The sequence below is a fragment of the Xenopus laevis genome, chromosome 1S (assembly GCF_017654675.1).
Source record: "Xenopus laevis strain J_2021 chromosome 1S, Xenopus_laevis_v10.1, whole genome shotgun sequence".
Lineage (NCBI taxonomy): Eukaryota > Metazoa > Chordata > Amphibia > Anura > Pipidae > Xenopus > Xenopus laevis.
In genome coordinates, this window is record NC_054372.1 from 92,053,879 (window position 1) to 92,067,562 (window position 13,684).

General features: G+C 39.5%; 1 protein-coding gene across 1 annotated transcript; it reads left to right on the plus strand.

The window, feature by feature from the left end:
- Window positions 1-1,283: 1,283 nt before the first annotated feature.
- rab11b.1.S (RAB11B, member RAS oncogene family, gene 1 S homeolog) lies at window positions 1,284-13,292 on the plus strand. The gene is given in 5 exon segments (NM_001086663.1): window positions 1,284-1,448; window positions 7,097-7,292; window positions 9,442-9,635; window positions 11,622-11,702; window positions 12,365-13,292. Coding segments are annotated over 5 exon segments (657 nt in total). The 5' UTR covers window positions 1,284-1,408; the 3' UTR covers window positions 12,511-13,292.
- The last annotated feature ends 392 nt before the right edge of the window (window positions 13,293-13,684 follow it).

Sequence of the window (13,684 nt, forward strand, 5' to 3'; positions counted from 1 at the left end):
GTAATTAAAGTTCATTTTGCTTGACTGATGTGATAAAATAGGATTATGAACAATTTTTTTGGGTGACGGGTCGCCTTTAAGGAATAAATGCACACATGTAATATATAACATGTTTTTAAAAAAAATTATTTTAGGAAAAATACTTCAAAATAGCATTTGTCATATCTGAGTGACATTTGGCAAACAATTATCTTGCGTATATTTTCTAAATTAGTTCAACTAGTTCAGCTATATAAAAAACACATACAGGTAAGTGGCGGTGTCTTAGTTTATTGAGGATTTGGAAGCTGCCACCACCTTATATTGTATTTAGGCGTTGACTGAAGTCCTTCAGAGTTGTACAGCCACAAATGAATTAGTAACATGTGAGGAAATAATAAGGAAGCAGGAAAACAAGTCAGAAATGTTGGTCACATCCCTTCACCAACATTGCTCTTTGGTTTAGGGCAGTGATCCCCAACCAGTAGCTCGTGAGCAACATGTTGCTCTCCACCCCCTTGGATGTTGCTCTCGGTGGCCTCAGAGCAGGTGCTTATTTTTAAATTGCTGACTTGGAGGCAAGTTCTGGTTGCATAAAATCCAGGTGTAATGCCAAAAAGAGCCTCAATGTAGGTTGACAATCCACATAGGGGCTGCAAAATGGCCAATCACAGCACTTATTTGGGACCCCAATAACATTTTTAATGTTAATGTTGCTCCCCAACTCCTTTTACTTCTGAATGTTGCTCACGGGTTCAAAAGGTTGGGGATCCCTGGTTTAGGGTATGTGGCGATTATGTGCACACCCCATAACGATAGAAAACCTGTACAGAATAAATACATGTACATTCAATGACTAAGCTGAATGAGGTACTGGAGGAGAGCAGGAGAACAATGGTTTGTTTATGAAACTAATGCTGTGCAGCAGGAAAAACAGTGGCAAAGGAATGCAGAACTATCCGAGCCCAGACCACATACCACTCCTCAATGGATAGAAGCCCACATAACACAACCCATACCTGCAGCTCGTTATCAGTCTCTCCCATTGGCCAATTGGCCTATCGATCACATCTCGCCGAGCTGTTATTGGTTTAACCTACGCGGTACGCCTTTCCTGCAACTCGACTAGCCAGTAATATCTTCATTTTTTTTATCCCTTCCGTTTCGTCATAAACGCTACATGAAAGGCTGTCACCCTGGTCACTTATGAATTTAACCCGCCCTTCAAGGGGAGAGGAAAGAGCCTAGCCCTGCTGTTATTGGCTCTCGTGACTCTCATTTAATCCGTCTGTTTTAGTGTTGTGGTTTAGGATTGGGTATTTCGCCGGTCGTTCAAACATTTTGTTCTGCCTCTGAATTTAGTGTTAGTATCGCTGTTTCACCTGGACGGTCGCTGGTTTGTTAACCGGGAGAAGATCTCTAGGAAAAAATGGGAGCCAGAGATGACGAATACGATTATTTATTCAAAGGTATTATGAGATTGTGCGGGTTGGGGCGAATGTTTGAATTGCATTGACTAGGCCGCTGTGCCTTGGCCTTTGGTTAATGGAGTTTTCCTGTACTAGAATTGGGCTCTGTTAGAGGACGAGGCTGCGTTAGAGACGAGATAACCTGCGTTGTATGTGCAATAGCCTGAGGTATTAGAACTAGTTTACAGCCCCTCCCCCTGTTTTGGGAGTTGTAGCCCTTCAGCATTTGGAAGGCCGCAGGCTGGACACTATGATAAATGTGTGCATTGAGCTTATTTCAAAATACCAGTCTCAGGAGGGCAAGTGAAGCAGAACAAACACTTTGCCACAGTGTGTTTGATCATCTAAAACCTCTTGTAGGATCCCCTCTTACCTTAACCTGCTGGCTGCTTGTGTACATGTATGGGACCTGTTGTCCAGAATGCTCTGGACCTGGGGTTTTCCAGATTACTGATCTTTCTGTAATTTGGATCTTCATACCTTAAAGGAGAAGGAAATCTATTGGGGCATTTTATTGCCTATAGATTAGCCACAATAGTGCAAGCTAGAATGCTATATTTATTCTGTAGAATGTTTTACCATACCTGAGTAACCCGCTCTAACAGCTCTCTGTTTGTTTAGGATAGCAGCGGCAGTATTAGCTTGCTGTGACATCACTTCCTGCCTTAGTCTCTCCCTTCTCAATTATAGCTCTGGGCTCCGATTACAGCAGAGAAAGAGGGGGTGAGGAAAGAGGAGCAAACTGAGCATGGTCACGCCTGGGGCAATGAGGTTTAAGCTGAAGGCAGGAAGTCTGATACAGAAGCCCATGTGTACACAATAGAAGGAAAGAAATGCAGTGTTGCTTTTGACAGATTTACGTTTTAACCTTTCCTTCTCCTTTACATCTACTAGAAAATCATGTAAACATTAAATAAACCCAACAGACTGTTTTTGCTTTCAATAGGATTATGTATATCATTGTTTGCATCAAGTACAAGGTACTGTTTATTATAGAGAAAAAGGAACTATGTAACTATTTAAATAAAATGGAGTCTATGGGAGATGGACATTCTGTAATTCTGAGCTTTCTGGAAAATGAATCCCATATCTGTATTTAACTGGTTCACGGACATGCTTTAGCTTAAAAATACAAACTACAAGGAAAAGCACTTTCCCTGCTGATGCATTACGATTTTGCCCAATTTTGGAGGTGTGCCTGATGCCCAATAGCTTTGTCACACTTCGTGTGACTTCATTTAAAAATGTTTGTTCTGCTTCACTTGCCCTCCTGTGCATGGTATTTTGAGATCAGCTCTGCAGTATGACCTTATATCTCTTCCAGAATCCCTGCACCTTATCATTGCATTTTGGTAGCAGCGCATTTACATATTGAACTGTTATGTGTAAGGATGCTAGTACTAATAATACCTGTACAATATCAAAACTAAAAAAACTTTCTTCTTGAACAGCTTATGACTACCTCAGATACACTTCTTGAAAAGTGCTTTTGTTCACTAACGGTGACTAAATATTCTGTATGCAAGCAGTGTAATGGGACAAAGCTGTAAGAGGACGTTGGCATAGGGTAGGACTCGCGCGCACACACAACTCCTTTAGAGAATGAGGATCTTTATTGTCGCATGGTATCTTCAAAATTACAGGTTTTCCTCAAAGTCTAGATGGAAGCCAGCCTGCACCTAGTGGTTCTGCCTGTAAATGATGCCAGGGTTGGGCACTGCTATAGCTGGTTACTGGAACATGTGGGTACAGCTGTGATTGTTTACAGCCGGGCCATCTCTGTGATCTTCCATGTATATATAAAAAGAAAGACTAACAATTTAGATATCTTGTTAGCCAGCTTTGTAAGCCATAAAAGGAACCCTCCCTGTCGTAAACACAAAACAGGGTTTGAGTCTTTCTGCCAACCACAAATGCAGCTTCCAGAGGGGCCAATTAACATTACTTTTTGAGTGGGCCATTATAGGTACCAATCCAGCCCTGAATTATGATAGTGCCAATCACAGCTAAGACTGCTTGAACAATGAGGTGCCCAGTTTAGTCTGCATATAGAATCCAGACCGTGCACAAATCTTGGGTATTTTGTTATAGAGGGTCCTGGGATTGTTTGCCCTCACAGTGGGGGTCAAATACCAAAGAATGCTGTCTGGCTACACTTAGCATTAAACAGAGCAAAGGTTATCGGTTGCATACCATTTGTTGGAGCAATGTGGGGGGGGGGATATTAATATACGTTCAAGCATAATGCTATATAATAAGCTATATTATCACAAGCACTACCAATGGATCTTAAGTTGGCCATACATGGGCTGATAAAAATTAATTGCTTCCTTTCCAGACTCTGTACTTTATAGGCCTGTGTATTGGACCTCAGGAGGTTTGGCCTGGTGAAACCCTGGATAAGCTGAATCCTTATTGGAAGCAAAGCCAGGTTATTGGGTTTATTTAATGTTTAAATGATTCTCTAGTAGAGGTAAGGTATGATAATCCAAATTACGGAAAGATCCATTATCTGGGAAACCCCAGGTCCCGATCATTCTGGATAAGCGGTCCCATACCTGTATAACGTTTATGGCTACCTTGGGCAGACTTGGATCCAAAAAAAATCTTTTAAAGGGTCACATTTAGTCCATATTTTGAGTCCACATACATGTCATCGTAGTGTGAGCCAAGGGGTTCCTGACCAAATGGACCTGAAATGGGAACTTTAATTGAAAATCCTCAAAACTACTCATATGAAATGGTTTATCTGTAGCATACTTTGGATTTTATGAATTACAGTATAATTTAAATGTGACCTTCCCCTTTAGGGCCAGGGCACACTGTTATTTCGGGAGATTAATTGCCCAGCGACAAATTGCTTCTTCTTCGATCCACTAATCTCCTCAAACTGCCTTCCTGCCGGCTAGAATGTAAATCGCCGGAGGAATGGCAGTCGGATTGCTTCGGCATTCCGAAGTCGCTTGCATATCGCCAAAATACTGCAGGGAAGATAAGTATTGAACATGTCAACCTTTTTTTCAGTAAATATATTTCTAATAGGGCTATTGACATGAAATTTACACCAGATGTCGATAACAACCCAAGTAATCCACACATACAAAGAACTCAAACAGTCCATAAATTGTGTAATAAAGTGGAATGACACGTCATAAGTATTGAACACATAACAAAAGGAGGTGCAAAAAGGCATGGAAAGCCAAGAAACCTGCTGAAATCTGTCCGTAAAGCAATCCTACCCCCTATCTGTGAAAATTATCAGCTGGTTTCGTCCTAATTGACTATAAAAAGATTTCTTTTTCATTACTAAGGTATCACACAAAAAGCATCTCATGGATAAAAGCAAAGAGCTCTCTCAAGACTTTCGCAGTCATTGTTGTGAAATATACTGATGGCATTAGTTACACACATTTCTAAGCTTCTGAATTTTACCGTGAGCACCATTGGGGCCATAATCCGGAAGTGGAAAGAACATTATTCTAAACTCTAAATTGGCCATGACCAGATGCTCCTCGAAAGATTTCTGACAGAGGAGTCAAAAGAATAACCAGTAGAGTTGTCCAAGAATCGCTTGTGTAGAGCTTCAGAAAGAGCTTGAATTAGCAGGTACTCTTGTTTCAAAGAAAACATTAAGCAATGCACAGGCTACATTGCCTCTATGCATACTCAACGTGCGAGACCCAACTGCAGAAGAAAAAGCATGTTGAAGTCCGTTTAAAGTTTGCTGCACAACATTTGGACAAGCCAATGAAATTCTGGAAGAATATATTCTGGTCAGATGAGACCAAAATTGAAGTCTTTGGACGTCATTGCACACACCATGTATGGAGGAGAAATGGCATTACACATCACCACAAAAACCCCATATTAACAGTGACGTTTGGAGGTGGGATCTTTCTGGTGTGGGGCTATTTTCATATAATTGAAGGAAGGATGAATGAAGAAATGTACCAGGACATTCTTGATAAGAAGCTGCTGCCACCTACCAGGATGCTGAAGATGAAAAGAGGGTGGACATTTCAGCAAGGCAATGATCCCAAACACACAGCCAAAAAAACTGTGCATTGGTTTCAGAGAGAAAATAAAGCTGCTAGAATGGCAAGCATTTAGTAGCTCCATACAGGGGGTGTTTTGAAGCTGTCATTACCAATAAAGACTTTTTGTAATAACCTGCCTGGAGTTGAATTGGGGACCTGGTGCTCTTGTGCCGTCTGCATTGCCACTGCTCTATGTGAACAGTCGGCTAAGGCCCTGGTTTACTCAGGCTATGCTTTGTAACTGCAAGTAAGAATAGCTTGTTTCACCTGTTGCCAATCTGGCCACAGGTGATCTGTGAAAGCCATTAGTCTGGTTATAAAATCAGATACACTGATCTGACTCATTGCCCAACGTAGGTCTATTTCTGGGTGTGATTCTCATCTGATTTTCTGTTCCTAACCGACTCTTGCCTGTTTGACCACTCTTTTGGATCCTAACTTTGTACTGTGTTACCGATTTGGTTTTTGACCCCGGCTTGTTTATCCTGACTACACTCTTGGCTCCTGTTTTTGGTACTGTCACAGCCTGTTCCACGATTTTACTCTCTGTTTCCCAGAGACTTGAGGGGAGGTCACATGGGTCATATCTGTTGCTTTTGAATCTGAGCTGAATGCTGAGAATCAATTGCAAGCTCACTGAACAGATATGTACCATGTGGCCCCCCCTTTCAAGTCGCTGACTAGCTCAGAGTTATAGAGCTGAAAAGCAATTTTGGCTAACTATATTAGAATTTTTTTTTATTTTGCACAGCCTATCTATTTACACAGTTTTTATTTTCACCCTGTTCCTTTAAGACCTAGCGGCATCTGAATAGCTGAGGGCTCCTCCCGAAGTCAAAGGCAGCTGCTGTAGGCGGAAAGCATGAGCTGAGACTGGGACCTTGGGGTTTGTGTTGGGGTCGGGATACCATAAGTTACACTTTTTTACTAAGTATTACATTTCAGGAAGTGTGTTCAATACTTATTCCCTGTGTCGTTCCACTTTATTACACATGATTTTAATTATGGACTTTATTTGTTTTGAGTCCTTTGTTACCAACATCTGGTGTAAATTTCATGTCCGTAGCCCCAGTAGAAATATATTTGTGAAAAAGTTGACGTATTCAATACTTCTGTTCCCTGCTATATAGTGTATATAGTAACACTATATCATTTTCATGTTGTGCTACTGAATACAACAAACTCTATTGTTTTTTTACTTTGTTTCTTTTTAAGTTCAGTCCTGCTATCCATATGTGTTCATCTTAACATTTAAAATGTAAAGACTTGCTTTAAATATTCATAGAAAACAAGAAGACTTGGGAAATACCCACATTTAATAAAAGCAGGAAATGTTTTTGTATTATAGATAGATATTATATATCTATAGATATTGCATTACAAATAACAATGGAAAAACAGGTATGAGGCAACGTTCAAGTCTAACTAGTAATTTGCTACAGGTGCTAAACCACTTAATATAACTGTATTCACTTTTGAGAGTTGTTCATAATGATTTGGTATTGTGATATACATTTTTTTTAAAATTTGTAAGCATTGCATAGTTTCTTCCTTTCTGATTAGTGATGAATTATGGTTTCGATATTAATATATATATTTTATTCTGACCAGTTGTTCTGATCGGAGACTCTGGAGTGGGTAAGAGTAACCTGCTGTCTCGTTTTACTCGTAATGAATTTAACTTGGAGAGTAAAAGTACCATTGGAGTGGAATTTGCCACCAGGAGCATCCAGGTTGATGGCAAGACTATAAAGGCTCAGATCTGGGACACAGCTGGACAGGAGAGATACAGAGCCATCACATCTGCGTGAGTTCCAAGATGCCCAATACTATTCATTTTGAATGCTTAAATAAGAGATTTCCTAAAAATGTAAAATAAGTTTAATCCTTTATGTGCTTGGCACGTGTAGAATCCATGGTAATCGCACCTAATTTACCAGTGTATTAACTTTAAATATCTTGCACTTCTGTGTTTTTTTTTGTTTTGTTTTGTTGTTTTGGAGAGAATTGTGCATTACAAGTACAGTGGAGGACACAGAGGCTGCTGGTAAAACACACCCATACAAAATGCCCAATACTTTAAGCTACATTTCCTTTTTAACTTTACTTGCCATGTGTGAACCACATGGCATCCTAGCCTGATTGTTAATGCAGTGATTATTTTGTAACATTTTTGTTTATTTGTAACAAAACCAGTGCATAACTATTGCAGTTACAAAAAATAGCTTTCCATTTTCCACTCATAGCAACCAGTCAGCTGATAGCATTTACTAGGCCAACGCCTATTGGTTACTGCACCTGAGGATACTTCATGCATTTTATTACATACAGGGTTTATGGGTGGAAAATGATGGGGTTTTTAATGCTCTGATTTACTCTTGATGGCATTTATATGCGCATGTACAGGCAGCGCAATTGGAAGTTGAATCGGTGGAGAAAATGCTACATTAGCCTTAGTGTGTGATTTTTCAATAGGGATGCACAGAATAAACTATTTTCGGATTCGGCTGAATACTGAACTGAACATGAACCCTAATTTGCATATGGAAATAATTGGGAAAGAGATTGGCAACAGGTGAAACAAGCCATGGGTACTAGCAATTATAAGCAAGCATAGCCATAGGAATGAACCAGGGCCTTAGAGCAGTCCATACAGCACAGGAAGACCAGGTCCCTGGTTCAACTCCAGGCAGGTTATCACATCTACACTGATAACTAGTTACTTCATTTCAGTAACGCTTAATTATCTTTTTACCATGAATCCAGGTTTTCTAGCCCTGAACTTAAGTTTGAAAACTACTGGTTCACTAATTTAGTAAAGAAGAGAAGGACTGTAAAGATTAAATAGAATTGACATTTTACATATAGTATGATGAGCTGGGGAGGAGTGACTAAAGTCGTCTTTCATGTGGTGCTTAAATGTCATTCTGTGATACCGAGTATAAGCAGAGTTTTTCAGCATCCAAAATGTGCTGAAAAAGTCTACCTCGGCTTATACTCGGGTCAGCGGTACCCGACCCGAGTAGCTGAGATTGCAGTCACTTTTAATCATTCCTATACCAACAGTTCACTTGGGGAGAGACTGCAATATCCCACAATGCCCTCTGTTGGTTATATGAAAGAATAACAGTGCACCCTCTGTTGGTTATATGAAAGAATTACAGTGACTGCAATATCACACAGCGCCATCTGTTGGTTATATGAAAGAATAACAGTGACTTCAATATCACACAGCGCCATCTGTTGGTTGTATGAAAGAATAACAGTGCGCCATCTGTTGGTTATATGAAAGATTAACAGTGACTGCAATATCACACATAGCGCCCTCTGTTGGTTATATGAAAGAATAACAGTGACTGCAATATCACACAGCGCCCTCTGTTGGTTATATGAAAGATTAACAGTGACTGCAATATCACACTGCGCCCTCTGTTGGTTATTTGAAAGAATAACAGTGATTGCAATATCACACAGCGCCCTCTGTTGGTTATACGAAAGATTAACAGTGATGGCAATATCAAACAGCACCCTCTGCACATGGTAGTGGGACAGTGGGACAATGCACACAGTAATCCGTTTGGCAATTCTCTGTCACCATCAGCTTTGCAAAGAAGTCCGGTTGATCGCTGGGGGGGGGTCGCTTTGGCAGAATGTGCGCTGCTGGGAGACAGGGCTGTAGTTGTGTCTAGGCTTATACTAGAGTCAATAAGTTTTCCCAGTTTCCGTAGGTAAAATTAGGTACCTCGGCTTATACTCGGGACGGCTTATACTCGAGTATATACGGTAAATACAGTTTCTGCTCTCCATTTATTTAAATTAAAGGTTCAAAGCTAATAGATGGTAGTTCTCTTTGAAGCTCACTTAATTTAGATATATTGCCATTTGTTAAGTTTTTTTATTTGTGTCTTTTATGAAACACATTTATGCATTGCCTTATGCATTCTCTATTATCCTAGTTATTATCGCGGTGCTGTAGGTGCTCTTCTGGTTTATGACATTGCTAAACATCTGACCTATGAGAATGTAGAGCGTTGGCTTAAGGAGTTAAGAGACCATGCAGACAACAACATTGTAATAATGCTGGTTGGGAACAAGAGTGATCTGCGTCATCTCCGAGCAGTTCCCACAGATGAGGCAAGGGCATTTGCAGGTAATATCCAATTTCTTTTAGAGACCTTTTTTTTTTTTAATTTTGACTTTTACTGTTGACTAAGTGCTGCTGTTAGTATAGTAACAACAAGCATAGCATACTTAACCACTCTTTCCCTTGCTATAATTTTAAAGTGTATAGTGAAAGTGTTGTGAATTTGTTACAATACAATACAATGCAAATGCCCTGGACCTGTCGCTTGATTTACCAGATATGCATTAATGGTATACAGGTCACTCACTACTCCTGGCCTCTGGTCCGGGTGTGACGCCCTGAACCCGCAGCTTTGGGAGACTTAACTTCACCGTTGTCTACTGATCTGTTGAGTGCTCGCTGGAAGGGTATCGTAACAGTAGAACAAAAGACCTTAGTCATGAGGAATATGTGAAGTTTTGATAACTGATGCCATTCAGCTAACTCTACTAGCTGCCTGCTGCAGAATTTCCTAGTGTAAGTCTTCCTATCATTGCTCCCTGTGCTTAAGGCATAGTGATCCCAATACATTTCATAGGGGATGCAGTGGTATATAGTGACCTGCATTTACCACTTTTGGAATACAATGACAATCCTGTTTTGCTCACAAACCTTTGCTTTTAGGTATGCTCTTCTTTTTTTTTTTCTACTAATCTCCCCTACTGCGCTCTTCCCCATTCCTTTGACTTCTGTCTTCAATAAGACATAAGAATAAGAAGGTGAAATCAGAAGGCAAGGGAATGTGGGGAGATTAGTAGAAACACAAGAAGAGCACACATAAAAGAAAAAGTTTGCGTAAAACAGGATGAAAGAATATGAGAGCGAGAAAAGTAATGCAAAGAAGGGTAAATCCAATTTTCTTGTGCTTGTAGTTTAGGTGGCCATACAGGGGCCAACATTATCTGACAGAAGGAAGCTACTTCGGACTGGGTCAGCATCATAGCTTCTGTATTGGAGACAATTATGGAATACTACATAGATATCTATCCGGCAGTTTGGAAACCCCTGTCAGACAAGGACCTCATAGGGTTTTTGATATTCTCCTCTTCCAAAAAGTTTGCATAAGCCCAACACATAGGAGGCCAAAAGATCATTTAATTGGCAACCTCACCAAACAAGTGGATGTTTAAATGCATGGCCAGTTTCATGCTATTAACCTTATAGCTGGGTGTATTTGTATATCTTATTAAAGGTACAGTAACACCAAAAATTTAAAGGAATGACAATATAATGTACTGTTGCTTTGCACTGGTAACACTGATGTGTGTTTGCTTCACAAAAACAGCTGCTGTGTAGCCATGGGGGCAGCCATTCATGCACAGGATACACAGTAGATAACAGATAAGCTCTGTAGTATACAATGAGACTCTTTCAAACGTATCTGTTATCTGCTGTGTATCCTGTGCATTTTCTCTTTTTTCCACTTTGAATGGCTATAGTAGAGTTTCTGAAGCAAACACAGTTTTCCAGTGCAGTACAACAGTACATAATGTATTCATTACGTAAAGACTTTCGTTTTTTGCCATTACTATTCCTTTAAGATAAAATAACACAGAAGGATGGAAAACTCACACTTCTTGCTTTGCAAAATAAGACTTTCTCTAAGCAAAATGCACACCTACCCCTATGATGTTTATGCTGTACCCTAATGAAACAATTTGGAAATGTTCTACAGAAAGCATAAAATTGAGCTTTCTAGCATATTCCGAAAATTCTGCAAACATTCTTATTTCTGGTATCCTGTTTTTTTTTTTTTCTTAAGTACTCCATTACAGGGTAGAGGGTATCCAGTTTCTTAAGTTTAAGCCCCCTTACAGTCCATCAAATGGTTAGATCAGATGGTTAGATCTCATAATAAGGTTACAGATAATTTGTGAAATCATCATAATTGGCGTCCAGTCTATTCCTGCCCTCTGAACTCCATCCTACAGTTTGACAATATGTAAGCTGGGCTCAGTGACGTCCAGCAACTTTTCTTTAACACTGTAACTATTATCTTTTTTTTTTTTATAGAAAAGAACAATCTGTCATTCATAGAAACCTCTGCGCTTGATTCAACAAATGTGGAGGAAGCCTTCAAGAACATCCTAACAGGTAATATTGGAATTCTGGGTTTTCACACAGGTAGCCTTATTTTGTTGTAAAAATAAAAACTTTTATATTTAATGTTGTAAATGGAATAAGTAACATATTCAGTGGGCTTCTATTACACTATCTGAACTACCAAAAATAATGACTTAAAGGCCTAACTTGATTCCTCAGATTGCGTGGCATTCATGATGGTCTGTCTGTAAACAAACAGGCCATTTCCCCATCCCCTTAGACTTAAATAGTTTTTTTTCAATGCCTCCCTCATCATAACGAAATCCCTCTGCATACTATGCTGAGTGTTGAATGTATTCTCTGGAAAGCAGATTTTTTTTTTTTTTTTTTTTAACTTTATTTTTTGGTATTCTCTCATTGTAGTCCATTTCATGCTTTCTTTTCTGGTTCGACCTCTACTATAGTCCCATGCTTCAGACGATTTCTCTCCTATATAATTTTTGAGACTGAAAAAGAAACAGTCTATGTATTGGCATATGTCTCTCTGAAATTAGGGTGTACATGTGTGAATTTAGCCAAAGGAGCATATTTGAGGATTTGTTTCCATCCACAATTCTAAAAGTGTAAGGTTTTTATTGATTTCTAGTTTTGTATTGTATTGATTTTTTTATTTTATTCAAACTGAGTTAATTGTGCCTTCTTTCTTTCTTTAGAAATCTACCGCATAGTATCACAGAAACAGATTGCAGATAGGTCAGCTCACGATGAGTCTCCTGGTAACAATGTGGTTGATATCAGTGTCCCTCCAACCACGGATGGACAGAAATCCAGCAAACTGCAGTGCTGTCAGAACCTGTGATCTGGACCTGACGTAGTCTGAGCTTTTGCTGAAGAATCCCTTCCCAAAAATGATCCTTTTTTAACCATTCACTTTCCCTTCCTTTCGGTTAACCAGAGGTTGAAGCCAGGCATCCAGCTGCAATGTTTAGAATCCACTCAGTTCATTGCTGGATTATCTCATGCAACCGAGTGATGCTCACTGCAAGGAATCTTGCTTGTTTCAAGGACCCTATTTCATTGGAGGGCTGTCTGATATAGGAGCTTTTTCACTCCTTTTAAGCAAGCCGGGGACTGCTCCATAGTGTCTATAGCACAGTCATTGTTAGGTTGTCTTTCTCACTGGCTTTTTATCCAGTTCCAAATGTCTCCCTAAGGCGATCTCTCATTTGAAAAAATTACAGACCATTTTATCTTTTTTTTTATTTTCACTGCTTAGTAGTCGTTAAGGGTGTCCCTTTACTCAGTAGCATTTCACCCTACTTCCCAATTGTGTTGTTTTGTCTAGTGCTCTGGAAGTGCGCTGTCTCTCTTACCAGTTCTCCCTAGCATGTACATTTGCTATTGTTTGCAAATTTAGATACAGACTGTTGGCTCAGAAAAAATACCCTTGTCTTATTGATTGAGATCATACCTGAGGCCTTCTCTAATATCAGTTTTGAAATAACAGCTGCATTGTGTTAACTGCTGCACATTGGCCTTTTGGTAAGAGTTGGATATGTACAAAACAGTGTAAACAATATTAACAGATTAGGAAGTGACGTACCAGCACCATGCATTTGATTTAAAAAAAAAAAAAAAAAATCATTATGAATTGACTTGCATACTATATTCTGTAGTCTACATTAAGTAGGTATAGTATTGTAGGTTGTGATGTGCTCATTCCTAAGAATCCCTTATGCTCCCTGCAATCCTGTATCTAGTTGATTTTTTCAATGTCCCTCACTGCATGTGCATATAAGTAGGAGGGACTATTGCCTCTGTTGTCCAGATTGTACTTTATATGACTATTATTGTTTCAAAATACCATGCAATGCTTTTTTAAAGACTATTGTATGCATTGTTTTAGCACCATGGACACTTTACAGTAGTTCTGTAACATCCACAGTCATTTGATGTTGGCACCATTGTTTCCTCTTGCAGGGCTAGGGGAGCAGAACACTAACCAGCATTGTATATTGAGTTACCAACTATTA